Raw genomic sequence first — 21,616 nt, forward strand, 5'->3', positions numbered from 1 at the left:
AATAAGGAAATGTCACGGCCTTTTTCAAGACTCCAGGGTGTTATGATATTCTGGATGTTCTATTCAGCCTTTGAGGCAGTACCCCAGGAATGTTAAGTAGAATCTTGATGACCAGAGAAGAATGAAAAGCCATGACATTTTAAAAAATGAAAGCTATGAGTAGTACAGTAAAATCTTATGATGAGGTGAATACAGATATAGCATCCCAATGGCGTTTGTTCTCAAGAGGAGGTAGTCGGGAGTTCTTATCTTCCAGCATGTGGGGAGGAGGGGAGCAGGGGGTTGGTAGTCATCTCCTGATAATTTGAGACTTGCTGAGTTCAATATAAGGGCCATTGAATACGATTTAAATTTTATTATCTTTCGAGCTCTTTGAAAATGTAAACCACCTAATAAGACAGATCGTTTTTCATTAACCGTGTAGTAATGTCTCCTGGCATTTTGTGTGATGGTTTTTTGGATTTGACTTTCACTGCAATGGTTGGCTTTTACTATAGTTAGTATTTTTCTATTATAATTTTTATCTCCAGTTTTCAGGTACTGTCTCTTAAAAACCTTGAGTTTCTTTTTTTTTTCTTTTTTCCCTGAATCAGTTGGAAACCCTAATTTAGATCTATCTGTGTCCCATTAAATAAAGCTTACTTGAAAATCTTTCATGGTGAAATCATAACCCAGCCTAGTGAACATGCTCTAATCATCATAGCACTTGCTCCCAAGAAGGATCTTTTCTCATTACTTCTTTCTCCACATTCACTTAAAAATTACCCTGCAGGTAATAGAGAGTTTAGGACATGGTAAGCTGAGTACATTTTGGACTTCTGTTGAGTTGAAAATATTTTTCTCTGCAGAGATTTCAGCAACACAGAAACACTGTGTAGTGAACAGAAGTATTATTGTGAAACATGCTGCAGCAAACAGGAGGCCCAGAAAAGGTACGTAAGGGTTTAGCCCAGGGGCTGGCTTCCTATCCGCAGAAGGGACCAGACCGTGGAGCCTGACAGATCTGATTTTTGAATCCCAGTTCCTAGGGCTCTTAACCAAGTAGCTTTGGAGAAGTCAGTTACCTCCTTCATTGGTAGAATAGGATAAGGATGCCTACCTGGGGAAGTTACTCATTCATCTGATCATGTGTTCATCTGTTTGTTCATTCATTTATTCAGTGTGCCAGATACTCATGCTGGGTAAACAAGTGGTGATCAAGTGTGATCACTGTCCTCTTGGGATTAATGGTGAATTATAAAAATGACTTAGCATAGTACATAACACATAGTGGTCACCCAATAACACTGTTAGTATTGCCTAATGTTGGAACTTCTTATTTAGAAGATAGAAGAGGCAAGTAACACTAATCATTTAGTAAGGAAGCATGAGAAAACCAATAACATCAGTCTATGGATGGGTAATAACAAAGTTATCGTATTCAGAGTTGATACAAGACCCAAGGTTGCCCATCTTTTTACCAGCACTGGCCAGTTACAAGTCTTGAACAATGTGAAATAATTGTCCTTCCCTATGTTCTGTCCCCAGAAGCCAAGAAACTTGACATTTTTTACTATCCTGTAAAGCTTTACCATGAGTTAAGTTTACCCTGCCCATGGTTTGTGGCATATTCAGGATAACTCACAGATGCCCATTCCTACCATCTAACACCATGAGGGGTCTAGAGCTGAAGTTGAACGAGTTTCTCTGACCAGTCTCCCAGCTCTTCATCCCCAGGCATACACAGCTTTCTTTGGTGCCTCAGAACTGGAGAAAGGTTAGTCATTGTGGTGGCAGATGGGAGTTAACATTCATTAGTGGCTGGGGAGCTTACCTCTGTCCTCATCCATGTAATCTAAACTAAGTCTGCCTAAGGCCATCCTAGGTCTTCCAGTGGAGCATGAAAGCATATTCTATTCAACCTTGGAAGTTTTATACACTAAAATGCTGTGTTCCTGAAAAATAATAGGGATCCCCATAAATCTTATGTTTCTGCTGATGGTGTGGTTTTGCTTACTTTTATGCACAGGATTTTTTTTTTCCAATAGATTTCTAAATAATATTCTATTAAATGTGTCCTTTACAAACAATAATTCATGGAAAATATGCACAAGTCAAACAGCATTTACAATAATTCAGGACCTTCAAAGAGGGTGTCCTCGAAGGTAACCAGAAAATCCTCTGTTCTGTCAGAGTTATCTCCATAAACTGTTGTCTTTGCAACTTCTTACCGAAGAATCTTAATGGTCATCTAGTTGAAAAAAAGAGCTTTTCATGTTTGTGTAAGTTGCGGAACTGCTGCATCAAACAAAAGAAAATCCTTTTCTGCAGGATTTCTCAAAGCCTTTGGTATGTGGATGTGCAAGGAGGAACTTAGGAACAGAAGGGAGAGCAGCATCCTGACTTGGCCTCAGAAACCCCACATCCATTAACATCTCCGGTGCTCTCATGAGCCTATTTTGAGAAATATAGCCCTAAGTCAATCAATCTCTGAATTTATAAGCGAGGAACCTGAGAGCCAGAAAAGGGAAATGACTTGCCCAGGAGCCCAGGAGTAAGGAGGGAGAACGGGCCCAGCATGCCTGGTTATCTGATGGTAACCAGTCGGCAGTGGGTATCTGAGGCATGCCTGCCTGTCGGTTCTCAGAACCTGTATGTACAGAATCCACCCTCTGCTTGTCCTTTCCCTAGCCTGCTTTTCTCAAAAACTGTCCCCCTCCTCTCCATTATCTCAGAGTTGAGGGATTATCCAAATATCGATCTCCCTGGGAGGCAGAGGGCAGTGACGTAGAGCAATTGTGCATCATATTTTTATTGGTATGTAAGTTCTGGGGTGTCTCCTTTGACCAAACAGATGATCCCACCCCCCAGATCCTAGCCCCGTTGCACTTTTCTCTGCTTACTAGGCTCCAGTTAGCCGAGTCTGTACAAGCGAGCATCCTTTTACTCTGGCACGTGGATTGGCTGTTTGCTGGTTTGAAGTTTGTTGAACCCCTCCTGCTCTCCATTTGTGCAGGCCGTGGTATAATTGGTCCCACTCACAGGGATTGGGTGCCACTGATTTTCTATTCCGTGGTTTATTTTAGGATGAGAGTCAAAAAGCTGCCCATGATTTTGGCCCTGCACCTCAAGCGGTTCAAGTACATGGAGCAGCTCCATAGGTACACCAAGCTCTCTTACCGAGTGGTCTTCCCACTGGAACTCCGGCTCTTCAACACCTCTAGTGATGCAGTAAACCTGGACCGCATGTACGACCTGGTGGCGGTGGTGGTACACTGCGGCAGGTAAGGGCGGGCAAGGAGCGCGTTGAGGGAGACGCTGTCCTTGGGCCACGTGGACTCTGCCACATCTTTCAGGGGCGGGGCCGGGGATGTCAGACTCAGTGGTGATGGCGCTTCGGGGAATTTCCTCTAAGCTCCAGTTTATCACCTCAAAATGAATCTCTAAACTTATGTATATAAAGTAAAATAATAAATTTAAAAATAAAGATAAAATTAATGCATAATAATAATTTAAATGTTCTTTCATAAGGGAAATAATAAATCTTCATTGGATACAAAGAATTTGAAATCACATGGAAAAGTAAATGTGCTGTGATTTTAATTTTTGAAAAACCAGGTTACTCATTTAGTATGGTCACAAAAGTGTTTTAAGATACCTAAATAAAGACTGGAAGCAGTGGATGGAATTTAATACTTCTTTGGCATTTGAATAATTAAAATGTATCCTTACGTGTTCTTTTAGGCAGTTTTAAGCCTTTCCCCTGTATTCTATAATAAGTACATAAAAAAAAAAAAAAAGAGTGGAGAGAAATCCCCTACGTATGGAGAAGCAAAGTGTTTTTGCTGGAAGTCTTTTGAGGAAATATTTTTTATTGTATAATTTGGTGTAAGTCTTGAAAACTCGACTGAAAATTCACCTGTTGCTAGTATTTGCTCAGCTGGGATGGGTTTGTGTCCCCTCCCTGGGATCGATATTGCGCCCTTGCAGGTTTCAGATTGGGGCCTGTCACAGCGCAGATGTCTTTTCCTCTCCATCCACCTGGATGGAGTGGTAGTCAGCAGACCATTACCAAGAGGATGCGTGGTTCCACAGGGAGGGATGGAGTGATTTCCTTTCCTCTACTGGGTGGATGGTATCAGGAACTGTAACTTACCTGAAGCAACCCTTGTTGTGTCCCATGCAGAGCCATAGTCACAGATTATTGTCTTATGTTCTCAGAAAGTTGTATTTGTTGGTCAGTTACAAGCCACCCTTCTATTTCCCCCTGAAGAATACTTCTAACTGCTAATTATTTTAAAGAACCTAAGCGTTGGGAAGATCCCCTGGAGGAGGGCATGGCAACCCACTCCAGTATTCTTGCCTGGAGAATTCCATGGACAAAGAAGCCTGGCAGGCTACAGTCCATGGGGTCCCAAAGAGGTGGACACAACTGAGTGACTGGGCATACATACACATACATCTATTTTCTATTTATTTATTCATTCTAAGGGTTCTTTAACAGTTTTCTTTGATTTAACCATGCCCTCCTCCAGGGGATCTTCCTAACCCAGGGATTGAACCCAGGTCTCCCTCATTGCAGACAGATTCTTTACCGTCTGAGCCACCAGGGAAGCCCAGGAATTCTGGAGTGGGAAGCCTATCCCTTCTCCAGGGTATCTTTCTGACCCTGGAATTGAACCAGGGTCTCTTGCATTGCAGGTGGATTCTTCACCAGCTGAGCTACCAGGGAATCCCATATATTATGTATATGCTATGTAAATTCTATGTTCCTGGTGGTTTAGTCAATAAGTCATGTCTGACTCTATGTATATACTAGGAAATGGCAACCCACTACAATATTCTTGCCTGGAGAATTCCCATGGACAGAGGAGCCTGGCGGGCTACAGTCTGTGGGGTCACACACAGTCAGACGTGACTGAGCGACTAAGCACACACATGAGTAAGGAACAGGGCGATGACAGAGAGCAGTGGGAGGTGCCCCTTTAGGGAAGTTAAAGTGAAGTCTCTCAGTCGTGTCCGACTCTTTGCCACCCCATGGACTGTAGCCTATCAGGCTTCTCCGTCCATGGGATTTTCCAGGCAAGAGTGCTGGAGTGGATTGCCATTTCCTTCTCCAGGGGATCTTCTTGACCCAGGAATCGAGCCCGGGTCTCCCGCATTGCAGGCAGACGCATTACCGTCTGAGCCACCAGGGAAGCCTTCCTAGTAAGGAACAGGGCGATGACAGAGAGCAGTGGGAGGTGCCCCTTTAGGGAAGGTGGTCAGCAAAGGTTTATCTCCTGAGATGACATTTGAGCTGAAGCCCGCCCAAGGAATAAAAAGAGGCAAGAATGCAGACATGAGTGAGGACCCTTTCAGGCAGAGCTGCGGCAGTCACAGGGGCCCAAGCTGAGAATGCTGATGCGTGAGAAAACAGAGGCGGCCCATGGGCTGGAGCTCAGAGGGAGAGGGGAGAGTGGCTGGAGAAAGGTGGGAACATTCCTCTGGGGTATCTTTTATTTAAAGAAAGCAAACTAAAGGGACTTCCCTGGTGGTCCAGTGGTTAAGACCCTGCATTTCAAATGCACAGGATGTGGGTTTGATCCTTGCCTGGGGAACTAACATCCCGCATGCTGTGCAGTGTAGCAAAGAAAAAGCAAACTAAGGCAGATTCAGCTTGCCAACTTTGATGATGCATTGAGAAAACAAAACTTCAGAGTTAGAGTTAAAAACTCCCTCAGTTGTGCAAATCTGACTTCATAGGAGAAGCTGTTTGGTTGTTCCGTCTACTTTTTTCTGTAGTGTGTAATAATGTACCTTTTTGTTTTCCTACTGGTTATTATACATTTTGGTTTAATATCTTTCTAAAACTCGAATCAGATCACATCACTCCTCAAAGTTCCCGAGTGTCTTCCTGGCTCACTCACAGTGAAGTCCATAATCTTAACCACAGAGGCCCATTCCTAACCCTCCTCCACTGCCGCTCACTTGGCTCTGGCTGCCTTGCTGTTCCCTGATCGCACTATTCCCACCCCCACCCACCCCCTTGTACTTGCTCTTCTCCCTTCCTGAAACTTCCATCATGTGGTCTCATGGCTTGTCTCTCCCTCTGTCTCTCTCTCTCATACACACACTCCTTCCCTTCAGGGAAATTCCTTCTGCTCGCATCTCATGTCATCACTGTGGCACCTTCCCTCCGTCGCTCACCAACCCGTTGCATTGCTATATTCTTCAGCATGTATCACCACTTGAAATATATTTGTATTTTAGTTTATTACCACTCCAACCCTCAACCTCAGGAAAGGCAGGACTTTGTTTCATTCACTGCTTTTTGTTTGTTTGTTTAAGTAGAAGAGAAGAGGCTTTTCTCCCCGTCTTAATATTTATTCATTTATTTGGCTGCACTGCGTGGTCTTAGTTGCACCATGCTGGATGTCCTGCGAACTGAGTTTTGGCACAGGGAATCTAGTTCCCTGACCAGGAATCAAACCCAGGCCCTCTGCACTGGGAGCACAGAGTCACTGGACCCCCAGGGAAGCCCCCATTCACTGCTTTTTTTTTGCCTAACTTCCTGAATGGACCTAGATGGAGCATAGTGGGTGTACAATAATTATGTGTTAGTATTTGTTGAATTTGAATGTCTGTTTTCCCCAGTGGATTGTGAATCCTTCGAAGACAGGGACTTTATTCATCTTCCCTTGTGCCCAGCACAGTGTCAGCACCCAGGTGTCTCTCTGTGAGTTGTGGCCAAAGACATGTGGACGTGGACATGACTTATTCCAAGTTCTCTGTCCCAGTGATAGTTTTTTCCACCCCCCCCAAAAAAGTCATTGCATATAAAGAGCTACATAGAGTTTTATAAAGAAGTAAATGTTAACTTAGTAACATTCTTCTGTTTGTTCTTTTTCAGTGGTCCTAATCGTGGGCATTATATTACTATTGTGAAAAGTCATGGCTTCTGGCTTTTGTTTGACGACGACATTGTAGAGGTTGGTATGCAGATGATTATATCCGAGGGAGCTGGGGTGGAGACAGTGTTTTGGGATGTGTGCGTGTGGACATTTTCTAAAATAGGCCTGTATTCCCATCATCTGACTTGAAAACAGCTTACATTTCTCTCAGAAATACATTCCGCTGCTCCCCATCCTCTCTGGAAGGGGAGAAGGGGTGAGATCAGGGGCTCATCAATACTGTGTTTTTGTTAACTGATCAACCACAGACGTGGGACCTCCTTCCCATCCTAAGTCATGTTTACATGGAAGTCCTCTTTCCTACAGTGACTAAAACCCACTCTGGGACCAAATAATAAACTTCAAAGTTGTATTAAAATCCTTTTATTATACCAAAATTTTCTGATATTATTATTTAAAAATTTTTTTTTCTCTCTGTTCAACCTAGAATTCTTTATATGACACCAGAATATTCCATATATTGATTTTGTTGTAACGGAACACTAGCCGGAGAGACTTCCATACTCAAAGACATGGTCTGTTTCAGCCCACTTAAGGTAGCACTAAAGGGAATAAGCTTTGATGACTTGAATGAATTATGCTTATTCCCAAGCGCTCCCACAGTATACCATTTGAAAGATAGAAGTCCTGTCTTCTTCAAAGAGTGCACACCTATGGTTGCTAATAGTCAAAAGGGTGGCATTCTTCCCCAATGATTTGCAGCATATGTCTTCATGTTCTCTCGGTCAAGCCTGTGGAGTTACTCACTTGCTGTTGAAAGTTCCCAATTTTATGACGATGTTTCTTACATTTTCTTGTGCATCCCATTAGTCTTTCTTCCCTTCTCCCAGTAATCATGTTAAACCACTGTGTTGTTTCACTTCTCTTTTTCTTGCAGAAAATAGATGCCCAAGCTATTGAAGAATTCTATGGCCTGACATCAGATATATCAAAAAATTCAGAATCTGGATATATTTTATTCTATCAGTCAAGAGAATAACTCAAAGGACTGTGGAACTAACTGGAGTGAGGGAAAATGCACTCGGACCTGGTTTCTCTGCAGACGTCCCTCCTCTCCAGTGGACCACCGAAGCACGGCATCGCTCCAAGTCTCGGTGGTCTGGCTGCGTGACTCTCTTCCCCCTTCATTTTTCTACAAGCAGCACTACTCGTGGTTTTATGTTAGTCTGAGGTAGAGTTAACTGCAATCAGACTGTAGTAAGGTTTAGATGAATAACATTTGCTAATTTTAGTTTCAGGTACATGCTATGCCGCTGTCTGGCTGAATTAGAATGCCATTTCTTACAAACATCGACAGTCTATTTGGGGTCTTTGCTAATCTTCCTAAATGGCTTCTGGGGTCTCCTTTCAATGCATTCCTTTAACTTGTCCCTGGAAACATTGCTCCCCATTTTTAGCTTCTCTGCCTCTTTTCTGACAGAAGGACAGAAGAATGGGGTAGATGCTTACCTTTTAGAGCTGCAACTATAGCTTTAAGTTTGTTCGAGTGAAAATGTTTTAAAATTGAGTAACCTCGAAACTGAATTCATCTTCTGGGTGGAACAGGGCGAAGAGAAGCTGTTCGAGGATGCCCAGGGCTGTGCCCACCCGGCCGTTACAATTCCAGGGGCTGAGGAGGCGTGGAGCTCAGGGCAGGCGAAGCCGAGAGGAGGAAGCTTTTGTGCACAGTGGAAAGTTGCTTTTCTTCTCTTTCTACCAAAACCAAGTTTCAGGAAAATAGCTCTGTGCTCTTTGTTTTTAGTGATGCTCTTCTGTCCTGTGAGTTGTATCTCTCCTTTATCCGGTGCTGCTAAGCCTTCCAGGGTATCTTTCCAACCCCACTGGTGTTCCGTGGTCAGAGGCGGTAGGGCTGAGACACCACGGGGACTGCCACCCACCCAACTCTGCTTAGCCAGGCAGCACCAACACTGTCCTTTCCCAGGAAGAACAAAGGCGCTGCACCTGTCCTCCCATCAGCCGCATTGTACAACAGTTCCTATTTCAGCGTTTCAGGTCCTGGCAAGCCCAGGGCTACCATGGAACCTTCTCCAGAGGAGATACTAGAGTTAGCTGGGGATGTTGGTGGGTCAGAGGAAGTGTCAGTGGGCAGGTGGTGGGATGAACAAAGTGGCAGCATTTCTTTGGCTCAGGCTCCCAGGATGTTTGACAAGACGGAGTTTTTTGGAAGAACCTCATCTCACCATAGTTTTACTTTTTTTTTTCACTTTTGTTGTATATGTATTTATTAAATCATTTGAGTATCGATGCCTTTTATTAAAAGGTTCGATATGCTGTTTTGCTGTTGAGCAGGTTTTTGGTTTCCTACAAATCTTATGAGGTGTAGATCTCAGCTTCCTGTGGGAAGACCGCTGACTTCCATACTCTATAATATACTGTGAACCTGTTATTTTGTTACCTAATACATCAGCGAAGGAACATGCAAACTTTTGGCATAATGTGAACTAAAATTGAAATTGAAAATGTTACTGGCCATTTTGCAACAATTAAGAGCATAGCACTTTATCTAGATGAAAACTGGATTTCTTTATCTTTGAAGTATCTTGAACTGTTTATTGCTCACAACTTCCATAAGCATGCCACCCTTCATCTGTTCATGCTTGAAGTGAAATGTTTTACGTTTCACTGGAGAAGACAAAAACAGGGTGATCTTCATGTTATTGTTTTATACAAGTGATGAAAATATACCTTGCCTTGTTTAGAGGCGAATTCATATTTATAAATATTTTGTCTTTTTTCCCTCCATAAGACTTATGCAGTAATCGCTTACCTGGAAGGTGAGTTTTCATCCTGTTTTTAAGAAGAGATGCTTTTCAATTGAAGGTGACTGATACAGGGAGCTGTTTATACTATACATAATCCATATATTTGCAGATTGCAAAGTTTAAAAAAACGATGGCTGATCCCTAATATAGTTGGAAGTGATACATGAGAAACACTGTTAAAATTATCTGTGAAGTGACTCTTGAAGCTAATTTATGAGGAAAAAAGTTTCAATTGGAAACCTATAGAACTAATTTGTTGTTTAGTCGTGAAGTCATGTCTGACTTTGTGACCCCATGGAGTGTAGCCTTGCAGGCTTCTCTGTCCATGGACTTTTCCAGCAAGAATACTGAAATGGGTTTCCTTCTCCAGTGGATCCTCCCAACCCAGTGATCCAACCCGAGTCTTCTGCATTGGCAGGCAGGTTCTTTACTGCTGAGCCACCAGCGAAGCCCCTTATAGAAGTATTATCTGAGTGCTAAGTCATAAATTCAGTACTTTTGGGGGTTTTTTGGATGAGCAAAAAGTTTTTCTCAGTGATTTAACTGAAATAATTCCTTTTAGGAGAAAAGGTCAGTTAAAATTCAGTATTCATGGATAAATGTTTGCATAAATATTGAAGATAATACAAAGACGTTAACATGGTCATGTGGTACAGGAAAAAGAAAATTTAGATAAAAATACACATATCCACCAACACACTCCATCAGTTTTTTAAACTTTAGCACTATCTGGGATCATCTTCCCCCTTCTTCTTTAATAAATGAAAGAAACACTAGGCAGCTACATCCTCCCAAGTCATTTCACTTTGTGTGAAGACTAGAGTACATAACACTTCTTTATTTTTCATCCCTCGTTCGTTGTATGAAGCAGGGATGGTGTGGGATGTGTGAGACCATTCTGAGGTGAACGATAGCACAAAAGCTCAGCAATAGTCCCTCAAATGGCCAGGGTTTTGTGTGTCATTTTTCTGGCAGGAATGGGCAGGCTTGCTGTATTTCTTCTAACTGCTGGGTGTTTTAAAATAAGTTATAGTGTTTGCCACTTTCAGAAGAGAAGGAATGTTTGCTTTATTGGTTACTTCCTTGTTTAACATCTAGATTATGATACAGTATGCTAAAGTGTCATTTGTTTAAAAGTAAATATTGGTAGAATGCCGACGCCCAGTCTTGTTATTCTGATGCATTTTCCATTCCGAAGAAACACGAAGTGAGCTGGTTTGAAGAGAGCCAAGGAGCAAAAACACAAGAGAGTGGTGCTTTGTCTAGGAAGCCAGTCATATTGGTTTTATAGCTTGGTATATTTTGGATTTCAGATGAAATGGGGAAAAAAATGACAGAAATGGTCCCTATGCATTTATTTTCATGGATACCCTTAATTTTCATGGGCATGCCTAACAATGAACTATGTTATAACTGGAGCTTAGGGCTTATTTTAGATATTGGAGTGTAGCTTTATTACAAAGATGGATTTTATCTATAAACATTGCATTTTGATCAACTTTGTACGTTCATGTGTATTAAAATATTGTGCACTAAATGTTTTGCCCCTGTCTGCTATTATATGGTCAAGGCATTTATCAGCACTAGTGTGATTCACTCATGTAAGTGGCACGGGTCAGGGAAAATTATTTCCTACATTTCTGCCTAATTAAATTTGTTTTTCAGTATTATATTAATTTATTTCTGGCTTCCATTTCTATGTAACCAAAATAGTTACTGCATTTGTGTGGCACATTTGACTTTGTTGCTAAAAAATTTTTTTTTTTTTAGTTTTTATTTAAAAATATCTGTACCTTTTTTTTTTTTAATGTAACCAATTCAAGCACTTTAAGCAATAATGTCAATCTTGTGAAACTTCAATCAGTTTAATACCCTGCCTCTAAAGTTGTTGACAGAAAAATAAAGAGGAATTCTCTTCCTAGAGAATTATATCTGAGTAGTGTTAACACACATGGATTTAAAATCCTTTTTATAAAATGTGAGTCATTGGCAAGTCTTATGTCCAGGCAATCAGTCCAAGCCTGATTTTGAGGCATTGTAGAGGGTATTCTGGTTATCATAGTAAAGTTGCCACTATTGTTGAAGTTCAGAAAGTGAGGGTTCTGGAGGGTACTCACCACTTTTTTGAGTGAGAAAAAGCAACACAATCCAGAAACCTGGGTCTGGGGAAGAGCAAATTGAGAATATCAGTGAAAAACAGAATTAGGGTAGGTATATTAGGTGTAATGAATTGCTTAGCTGAGAGTTTGCATAGAAAATGCCCTTTATTGGTTATGAAATAAAAGATCCATTCTCAAAATAAGGCAGTGGCTTCCAGCTCATTGATCTCGTGGGCATCTGGTTTCTAGGAAAGAATCGGTGTGGCTTTCCCCTGCCCCCAATACTGGCAGCAGCCACAGGCTTCTGGGCAGGGTCTGAGCTGCACAGACCCCAGCGGGGTGCACACCAGTCCCACCACTGGCCTACCTGGAGGGGGGCAGTGTGGGCCCATTTCTTGTGGTCTCAGCATGTGGCTCCCCAGGGCTGATACTCAAGCTTGCTGTTAAAATGTCTAAGGTTTTTTTCCCCCAACAGTTACTTCAGGGGGTCCCTGTGTGGACAGGAGATTGTCATCTGAATACATTTTCCTGGGCCCAGTGATGGGAATAAAACCGCATAGACCAAGAGCAGAGCAACGTGCCTTGGAGTCTCCCGGGTTCCATCCGTCTTAGAGCAGCTCAGGTGAACCTGGCTGAGCTGCGTGGCCTCCTTTTGTCCATCTGCTGAAAAGGTTTATGGGATAAGCCTGTTGCCACCAGCACAATACAGTTTCTGGGGTGTGAGAATTGCCCGTTTCTCTAAATTTCCCTCCTGTTCGCTGAGACTTCAAACCCCTTGAACAGAGGACAAAGACTTCCCTTTCCATGTCTTGTATCCCCATGAAGATGAAAAGGCTTGCTAAATCATTTTTCCTCCTGAGGGAAGATTTTGATCTTAGACTTGTCTTAGAGATCCTCCAGCCTTCCCAGGTGGCATTAATGGTAAAGAACCCACCTACCCATGCATGAGACTCAAGAGACGTGAGTTCAATCCTTGGCTCAGAAAGATCTCCTGGAGGAGGAAATGGCAGCCCACTCCAGCGTCCTTGCCTAGAGGATCCTATGAATGGAGGAGCCTGGTGGGCTACAGTCCATAGGGTCGCACAGAGTCGGACTCAACTGAGCAACTAAACACAACACGGAGAGATTTGAGAGATTTTTAATGAAGACATCACTTAGCACCTGGAAGTGCTAGGCATGGGGACAGGAGTTGGGAGGTAAAAAGGTGAAGCAGATAGGATCCCCTTTCTAGTATCCTGCCTCAGAAAAAAAAAAAAAGTTCTGTGGAAAAGAAATGTAAATTGTGGAAATAATGTGAGCAGCGGAAGCCATCGCAACCTGGTACATTCTGGTCTTGGGCCTGGGTCTTCTGGTGCAAGCGGGCACTGCTGCAGCTGGTGCTGTGGGTGAAGCAGCCAGCTCTTTTTTCCCCCTGGGTCGCCTTCCTGGAGTCCCCACTTTCCTCCTCGCCTGTGCTCAGTGTCGCCTTCACCTTCCTTTTAGCTCCTTGTAGCAGGGATGACCCCATTTTTAAAACAACGCATAAATCCATTATGTTACAGTGATGGACTCAGGCATTCTGCTTGTTAATGCTCATGTTAAAGAGCCAGAATATTGAAGATCTTCACAGGATTTTATGAATAAATTATCTAAAAAAATCTCCTTCTGTGACTACCGAATAATGAGAGCCTATCTTTACTTCACCAAAATCAAACATGCATGAGTTTTCAAGCCATTTTACTGACCTTTCAACCTATGCTCCCATTTTGGATTCCATTATATTTTAATAGTGCTTTTGAACAAAGCACATTAGGAGCTTATAAACAAATGTTAGGTAGCTTCATTCTGGTTCTGAGACACCAAAGTCAGAAATGACATTAGATTTTGTAAAAAAGGGCCCCTAATTTTGTGCTTATTATCCATGTGATGGTTCCTAATAAAGTATTAACAACCTTGAGGACATCATATAAGTTACATCGATGTGTCTTTCATGTTTTTCCCCCTCCCTCAAGTGAGCATATGGGCTGTATCAAGGAGGTGTGAAATTCCACAGAAACTGCACAGGAAGGTTAAGCGTTTGTGTTGTGGGTGGAAATCTTTTCTAACCTCCTCCTAATAGGGAGCTTGGAGAAGAAAACTGAGATGTAGATTTGACTTGGCAGAAAGAATAGTTGAAACCACTATTTCTATATATTTAACCAAGCCCTCCTTCTATGATCCAACTCAACTGTATTTGTATTTCAGAGTGTCTCTTAGTTGACCTTGCCTGAGAGAACATTCTGTGCTGAGATAAATGAAAATAAACACTAGAAAAATTTGAGCGTGAGCTGTCATATCTTCCACAGAAAGCTAAGTCTCTTCACTGTAGAGCCCATCTTGAGTTAAGAATTGCTTGTTTCCCATGCTGAGGGGTACACGAATATATTTTGATGGGTTATAAGACTTATGTAAAGGAGAGACTCTTCCTCGCTCCCCACCAACCCCAAAGAACAATTTGAAAACTCTTTTTGAATAGAAATTGTTTGTGCATATTTTCCCACCTCTGTTACCCTAAAGCCCAGAAAACAAAAAATATGTATAAAGTAGCCTAAGTATGTTGCCAGTGCCAACTTGGATTTACGAGGCTCCAGCAGAAGAAGGGGTGAAGACTGTAGAATGGAGAGAAACCTTCCTCCTGGACATTCATTGACTGACCTGATCTTTGTGTCAGACTCGAGGAGTCTGGGAAAATTAAGAAGCAGCAGCTCATGGCAGAATCTACCCTCAAATGGAATTGGTACAGAATGTAGAATAAGTTGGTGGGGGGTGAATTTCAGGGGGTAAGAGGAGGGGAAAATGTTGAGACCCTCCTAATGTTTGTATATATAGAGAGAGACTGCTCTATTGAAACCTCATGAAACAGCAAACCCCCAAACTACAACAGATAACACGAAAAAGAAAAAGCAACCCAAATAACACTACAGATGGTCATCAAACCACAAGAGAAGAGAACAAAAGAGGAAGGAACCGATAGGGACCTACAGGGATTTCCAAGGGGTACAGATTCCATCCTTGGCGGGGGAGCTAAGACCCCACATGCCTTGAGGCCAAAAAAACAAAACATGGAACAGAAGCAATATTGTAACAAATTCAATAAAGGCTTTAAAAATGGTGTATGTCAAGGAAAAAAAAAAATCTTAGAAAAGATCACTAAAAATAAAACCCCAAACAAAAAAGTAGGAACATACCGATGATTACCTTCTAACGTGACTGCATAGCTTCTGACCTCAGGTGTCACTGCAATGTCTGTCCCAGTCTGTGCCTTTGCCCTGCAGGGTCAAGGGGGACTCCCAGTGAGCCCCACAAGTGCCCCAGCTGACAGGCAACCTACGGGCTTGATGGCCTTTCTGTCGTCCTGACTTTGATCTCTAATAGTAAAACTTCAGACTCGATTCAATAGCAGTTTGAGAAAGCCCAGCTGGACTTGGAATCACAAATCCAGGTTCCAGTGCGGGCTGTCGTCCACTGGTGCCATCACCGTAGCGTGTGCGAAAGGCAGAGGGTCAGGAAGCAGAAGGTCTGAGTTCAAGTCCTGACTGTGGCGTCCTGCTTGGATGATGTTAGGGCTTTGTCACCTGTTGATGTTGACTTACCAACCTGAGTCAGATGTTGGTCATAATGTTGCAGTTGGGATGCTAATGAGTGGTGTTTGGCAGAGGGACCCTTCTCTGTAGGTCCTCAAGGGAGATAGAGATGCAATTGCCAAGACAATAGAACGCACATGAGAGCTAAGTTACTTAAATAGGAGGTTGTGGGGTAGTGTAGCTATACAATTTCGTTCCATCTAATCCCCATAACATCTTCCAGGCATAAAAGACAAAACTAAAAAGAGCTGAGTGAAAAAAAAAAAAAAAAGCCCCAGTACCCAGATAGCCAGTGACAATTATGCCTGGGATGTTGTCTGAAGATGGGCTGTGCTGTTTCCTAGACATAAACAATCTCACAGGACACCAACCTCAGACAAGGTCATGGTGTGATCATGATGAAATGAAATAAGACCACTTCGTAAGTTTGCCCAAGTGTGGACAAAAACCAGATCCCTGAAAACCACAAAATACCAAACCTCCCTCCTGGACCAGATCCCAGTCACTGCTGCTACTGGACCAGTGATGGCGTCAGCACCACTCCCCTCTGTCCTGGGTGAGATCTATTAAGATACACAAGCAAAGGACTAGCCCCACTTCCTGACAGTACCTGGTCCAGAGCTAAACCCTGTTCCTTGAACCCTACCCCAAATCGCCAAACCCAAATCCTGTTTAAGTTCTAACAGCCTCTTACTGAAATCCCCCATGCTTCCCCCACGGTGTGTGGTCTCTCTGAGCTTTAAACACACTTGTCAACCGCAGCTGTAGTCCTGGAGGTCTGGCTGGAGAGCATGGAGTCAGGACTTGCTGGACTGAGAGGTCAGCTGCTTCCTGGGGTCAGCCTGTGCCTGCTGACCTCATGGCTGCAACGGAGAAAGCCAATTCAAGGTTGTCATGAGCGTCCTGAGACCTCAATCTGCAGTGACTCCCACCCAGAGGGAATGCAGGTGTAGGGCTGGTTGCCAAGGAGGCTTCTTACAAGTAGCTTTGGATGAATCTGGGCCTCATTTTTCCCTAACCTGTAAAAGAAAGAGATAACAGGGCCATGATGTGTAGAAACTGCTAGAAAGCGGAAGAGGTATTTAATATGATTATGAGCAGGATATGGTAACACTGACAATTTTGTTTATTGCTTACGGATTCCTGGCACCCCCATACCTATGCTTAGACTCCCTCAGGCTCAGCTGTGTCTGTCTCTAGAGCCCTTGAGTTCACTGTCAGAACCCCTGTTTGGGGCAGGGTCTGAAACCAGTAAGATGGGGCCTGAGCTCCACCTGTAGGAAGAGTACAAAATCTACTTCAGGAATTCCAATTTTCTATAGCAGACAAGGTCTCAGTTCTTTCCAGATCTTCTGTATGTGCCAAAGAGCTCTGTATTTAGAAGCATACAGTTGGGTTAGGGTAAGAGCAGGGGGGGGGGTGAAGACAGGTAGCAGAAGAGGTGATTGAGGACTTGTGCTGGGTCTAGTGCCCTCTAGTGGTGATGGTCTAAAATAGCTCCTGATTTTTTCTCAAAGTTGTTGGACATGTCTTGCTTTTATTTTATATACATTATTTGTCCATGGGTTTTTAATAGAAACAAGCCAACCTAAAATCTGACAACAGTTACCTTGGCTCGAAGCCAAGGGTTAAGTTAAACAAGCCATTGTCTTTCAGCAAGATGGGGCAACACAGGGTCAAAGGAGAGAGGAAAGAAACCTCCTTGAAGACAGAGACTGTCCTGTTCACCTCTGAAGTGTCATGGCTAGAGAAGGATAAAAACAAGAGCATGAAGTCAAGCAGGGGTTATAGAGAAGAGGACTATTGGTTCATGGTCCAACTTAGATTGTTAATGTCACGAAGCAGAAAGGGAAGAAAAAATATGGAAGGAAAGAAAAAGAATGACATCTTTGAGAAAGTGATGTAAGGGTTTAAATCAAAGATCTAAGAGCTACTGTCTTCTTTTGGGAAGTGACAGGAGAGCTGCCCACAGAAAGCCAGCTAAGGTGACAAGGCATAATTTACTCCTTATAGTCCAACTAGAGTGCAAACATGCTATTTTTTGTTGTTGTTGTTCAGTCGCTCAGTTGTGTCTGACTCTGCCACCCCCTGGACTGCAGCATGCCAGGCTTCCCTGTCCTTCACCATCTCCCAGAGCTTACTCAAACTCATGTCCATTGAGTCGGTGATGCCATCCATCCATCTCATCCTCTGTCGTCCCCTTCTCCTCCTGCCTTCAATCTTTCCCAGCATGAGGGTCTTTTCCAGTGAGTCAGCTGTTTGCGTCATGGGGCCAAAGTATTGGAGCTTCAGTTTCAGCATCAGTTCTTCTAATGAATATTCAGGATTGATTTCCTTTAGGATTGACTGTTTTGATCTCCTTGCAGTCCAAGGAACTCGCAAGAATCTTCTCCAGATTTTATTTTGCTATGCACATTTTGGCTAAAGTTCTTCACAAGCTATTGATTTTTGTGATAAAGCCTGTGAGGCCTCACAGGGAGCTAATGGTTTGAGATTTTCTGGGAAATTGTTTTGCATTTTGGAGCAGTCTTACATTATTCTTGTAGAGACCTGTATTTGTAATCTTATCTGCTGACCCCAAACTTTAGCATATGTAATAGAACTTTAATTACATCAGACTCAGTATTTTTCTCTTCTCTGGATATATAGGAAGTGAAGTATTGGATGGAAAGTCTGTAGTGAAATTTAAGAAGAGGAGTGTGAATAGTGAATGTTAGAAGTGTGAGAACATTCAATAAAGAAAAATCGCAAAGCGGAGCGGAAGGGAACAGGGAGAAAGAACGTGTGTTAATCTTCGTAGGTGAGGCTGGTTAGCATGTGACTTCTGTCACAGGAAGAGTTAGATGAAGCTAGCTGAAAGCATCTATTTTAAAATAGATTTCAAGGAAGGCAGATACATTTTAAAACTTTATTATGGGAAATTTTAAACATGTACAAAAGTAGGATACAGAATAGAATAGATTTCTGAACCTCCATGAACCTGGAGCTCAGCTTCACCAGTTAACTATGGCTATTCCTGTTTCAGACAGAACTCTCAGATCATACTGGAAAGTTACCAAACTAACAAACTTTCCACTCTTCAGAATCTCTAAACTGGTAGAAGATGACATACGCGGTGTAGTACAGCTTGCATTAACCACCATCTCTAAGGGATCATCTGCCTAGTTGTTTGTTCCTCTGACTTGAAATAATGTGTCATTCCTCTCAGTTGAAATGTCCTCACATAATGCAGGTTTTTGTTAGTTTTTTGGTGATACAGAGGCATTGTGGTTGAAATAAGCTTACTTTGTATAGTGGCTAAATAATGTGAAATATAGTGGAACTGAAGCTGTAGTGTTTGAAGGTAACCACATTTATTTGGAAAATTATAACAAAAATAATGGCACTTTACTGTAGAATATGCATAATCTCACATATATATATGCAAAAGTGAAAAAGCCCATGGCTGTTTCACATGCTTTCTGTTACAGGTTTTCACTTTTCCATCTGCCCCCTACTTCTGGAATTTCCCCAAAGAGATGGGGTTAGTCTCAACACTTTGTTTGTCTCTGGCTTTTCCTGTTGGTATTTTTCCTCATGACGTGTCATTAGCTGGTTTCACCGGTTAATGGATTAAATTGAAGAATGCAAGAGAGAGGAAGTTCCTGGATAAGAATGCGAGCTTTTCATAGTCATGTTAAGAACTGGAAGCCCTGAGACCTTAGCAAGACTTGCTTCATTGTTTTCCAAGTCAGAATCACCTAAAATAAGGAGGCGGGGCTGGTAGAAGTTGCCAGGCGTTGAAGCAGGGTCACAGTTCTGTGCGGTGGGCCCTCGCAACAGAAAAGGACTACACGTCCATTTCATCTTCCTGAATCTCTGTCTACCTGATGCCTGCAGAGCTTCAGGGCATTGGGCAGGAAAGAGAAAAAGAGTTGGTCTTAGCAGTCAAAGTAGCGCAGGATCCAGAGGGTTTTATACAAGGAACTCACCTTCCCTGTTCCATTGTTCAAATGATCAAAGGCTGAAATTCTCAAACTTTTCATTTAGTAATAGTACCATAATCTTTTTGAAAAATAAAATGTTACGTAAAACCTTACTATTGTAAATACGTACATAGTATTTTATATGTTATTTTATTGGTAGAGTTCTTTAGTAACTAAGTCATGTCCAACTCCTTTGTGATCCTGTGAACTGTAGTCCACTAGGCTCCTCTGTCCATGGGATTTCCCAGGCAGGAATACTGGAGTGGGTTGCCATTCCCTTCTCCAGGGGATCTTCCCAACGCAGGGATTGAACCCGCATCTCTTGCATTGGCATGCAGATTCTTTATAGATGAGCCACCGGGGAAGTCCTAGTGTATGGTTCTTTTATAAATAAATTTTGAAAGTTAATGAGAACAAAATGGCTACTTGAAGAACATGAAATTTTGGAAGTGGCAATCTGCTATTGGTCTCAGCATTCAGTTTGTATCTGAATTTTGTTTTTGCTCACAGAGGATTAAGACAATCCGAGTTCACACAAATATATAATTGCAAATTCCTCTTTTGTTTCTGTTGTTTTGTAAACAACTGTCTTGTATTATCCAAGATTCTTTACAATAAAGGAAGGTAGTAGAAGAACTTTTGAGGTCTTCATAAAAATAAGCTAACCTCCCAATTTATCTCAGTTGGGGTCTTCCAATGAGTTTAAATTTGATTTATAACACCCTTGAGTATATCTGTTGATTATTTAACCAAGTTATATTTTAAAAGTGAAATCTTAACACATTTGTGGAGCCCCCAAAGCAAGGTTCCATGAAACACAGTTTGAAAACCAACAATCTGATGTTAAAAAGGTAAGGCTTCCTTTTATTTCCTTACCCAAACATCTTTCAGCCTTTAATAGGGCACCATCGTGGCTTTTCCCCCTTTTAGAGAAAGCATTGAACTAATTTTTTTTATGCTTTATTGAGATACAATTAACAGATAACTTTGTGTATGTTTAAGATATACAATGTAATGATTGACATATGTATGTACTGCAAATAAATACCACAGTAAGGTTAGTTAACACATCCATCACCTCGCATAGTTACAATGTTTTGTTTTGTGGTGAGAGCTGTTTTACAACTTTCAAATAGTGTTGAACTCACTGTAACTCAATTTCACTAAGATTGGTGGGAGTCTTCTCTAAGACTGTTGGTGGGAGGATGGAGAGGAGGGTACAGCAGCCAGCTTGTTCTGCCTAGGTCCCTGCATTCCTATCTCCCTTCCCTCCCCTCTGCTCCCGCATTGGTATAATGAGGGTATGTTCCAGTTCAAAAGAGAATCATCAAGAACATGGACTTAATTCTTGTGGCCTCTTTAGTCCTTCCATCAAGACTTCCACATTCAGTATCCCATGGCTCAAACCGTGCTTTCTACGAAGTTGTCTGTTTGCTGGCTGTACTGGTAAACTAACCTAGCTGATATAATCACTGGCATGCTTTTGCAAGTATTAGTTATTTTGACTACATATCTATTGAGCAATTGCTATGTGCCAGATACTAAGCTAAGCTCTTTGTATGAGTTTCTTCCTTGGGTTCTCACCACTCTGAGACAGGGTCTAGTATCACCATTCCCATTTAGAGACGAGAAAACTGAAGCTGGGACTTCCGGAGTACACTGAGAATCTTTCTGGAGCACCTTGTTCTGGTACCACTCGAGCTATCTGGTTCGAATTCCAGGTATAAATAATGAGGTAGTTTAGAACTTTTGTTTATCTGCGGAATAGAAAAGTGAAAATGATTTTCCAGGCAAGAATGCTGGAGTGGGTTGCCATTTCCTTCTCCAGAGGATCTTCCCGACCCAGGGATTGAACCTGGGTGTCCTGCATTGTAGGCAAACTCTAGACCTTTCCCTCTAATAACACAGCTGCAGGCTCTAAAATCAAATGAACACAAATCAGGATATGGGCTCTGCTGCTTACCAGCTCTGTATTCTTCGTCAGTCTCAGTTTCCTCGTCTGTCAAACAGATAATGAAAATAACACTCACATCCAATGTCATTGTGAGGATTACATGAGATGAAGTATGTCAGGCATATAACACAATACCTACCCATGTGTTTAGGGCATTCAGTACATTCAATGTTGGAATGTGTTTGGAAAGTATTTGCTGTTATTTTGTCATTAATTCATTAATAGAACTGCCTAAACAAAACGGTACCCATCAAATCTTCCACTTAAGCACATATTTAAAATAAGAATAAATGTTGTTGTCT

The 21,616-nt window shown here is 42.2% G+C and overlaps 1 protein-coding gene across 4 annotated transcripts in view; it reads left to right on the forward strand.

Annotated features, from left to right (window-relative positions):
* Nucleotides 1–11,996, forward strand: part of USP46 (ubiquitin specific peptidase 46) — a 74,692-nt gene extending 62,696 nt beyond the window's left edge. For all 4 annotated transcript variants that reach the window (XM_006057485.4, XM_044945874.2, XM_025290048.3 and 1 more), the window contains exons 6-9: nucleotides 849–932; nucleotides 3,066–3,263; nucleotides 6,872–6,950; nucleotides 7,810–11,996. In XM_006057485.4, coding sequence (XP_006057547.1) covers nucleotides 849–932; nucleotides 3,066–3,263; nucleotides 6,872–6,950; nucleotides 7,810–7,911 — 463 coding nt within the window. In that variant the 3' untranslated portion in view covers nucleotides 7,912–11,996. The remainder of the gene's footprint in view (nucleotides 1–848; nucleotides 933–3,065; nucleotides 3,264–6,871; nucleotides 6,951–7,809) is intronic.
* The last annotated feature ends 9,620 nt before the right edge of the window (nucleotides 11,997–21,616 follow it).

This window comes from Bubalus bubalis, chromosome 7 (genome assembly GCF_019923935.1).
Source record: "Bubalus bubalis isolate 160015118507 breed Murrah chromosome 7, NDDB_SH_1, whole genome shotgun sequence".
In the NCBI taxonomy this organism is placed as follows: Eukaryota; Metazoa; Chordata; class Mammalia; order Artiodactyla; family Bovidae; genus Bubalus; species Bubalus bubalis.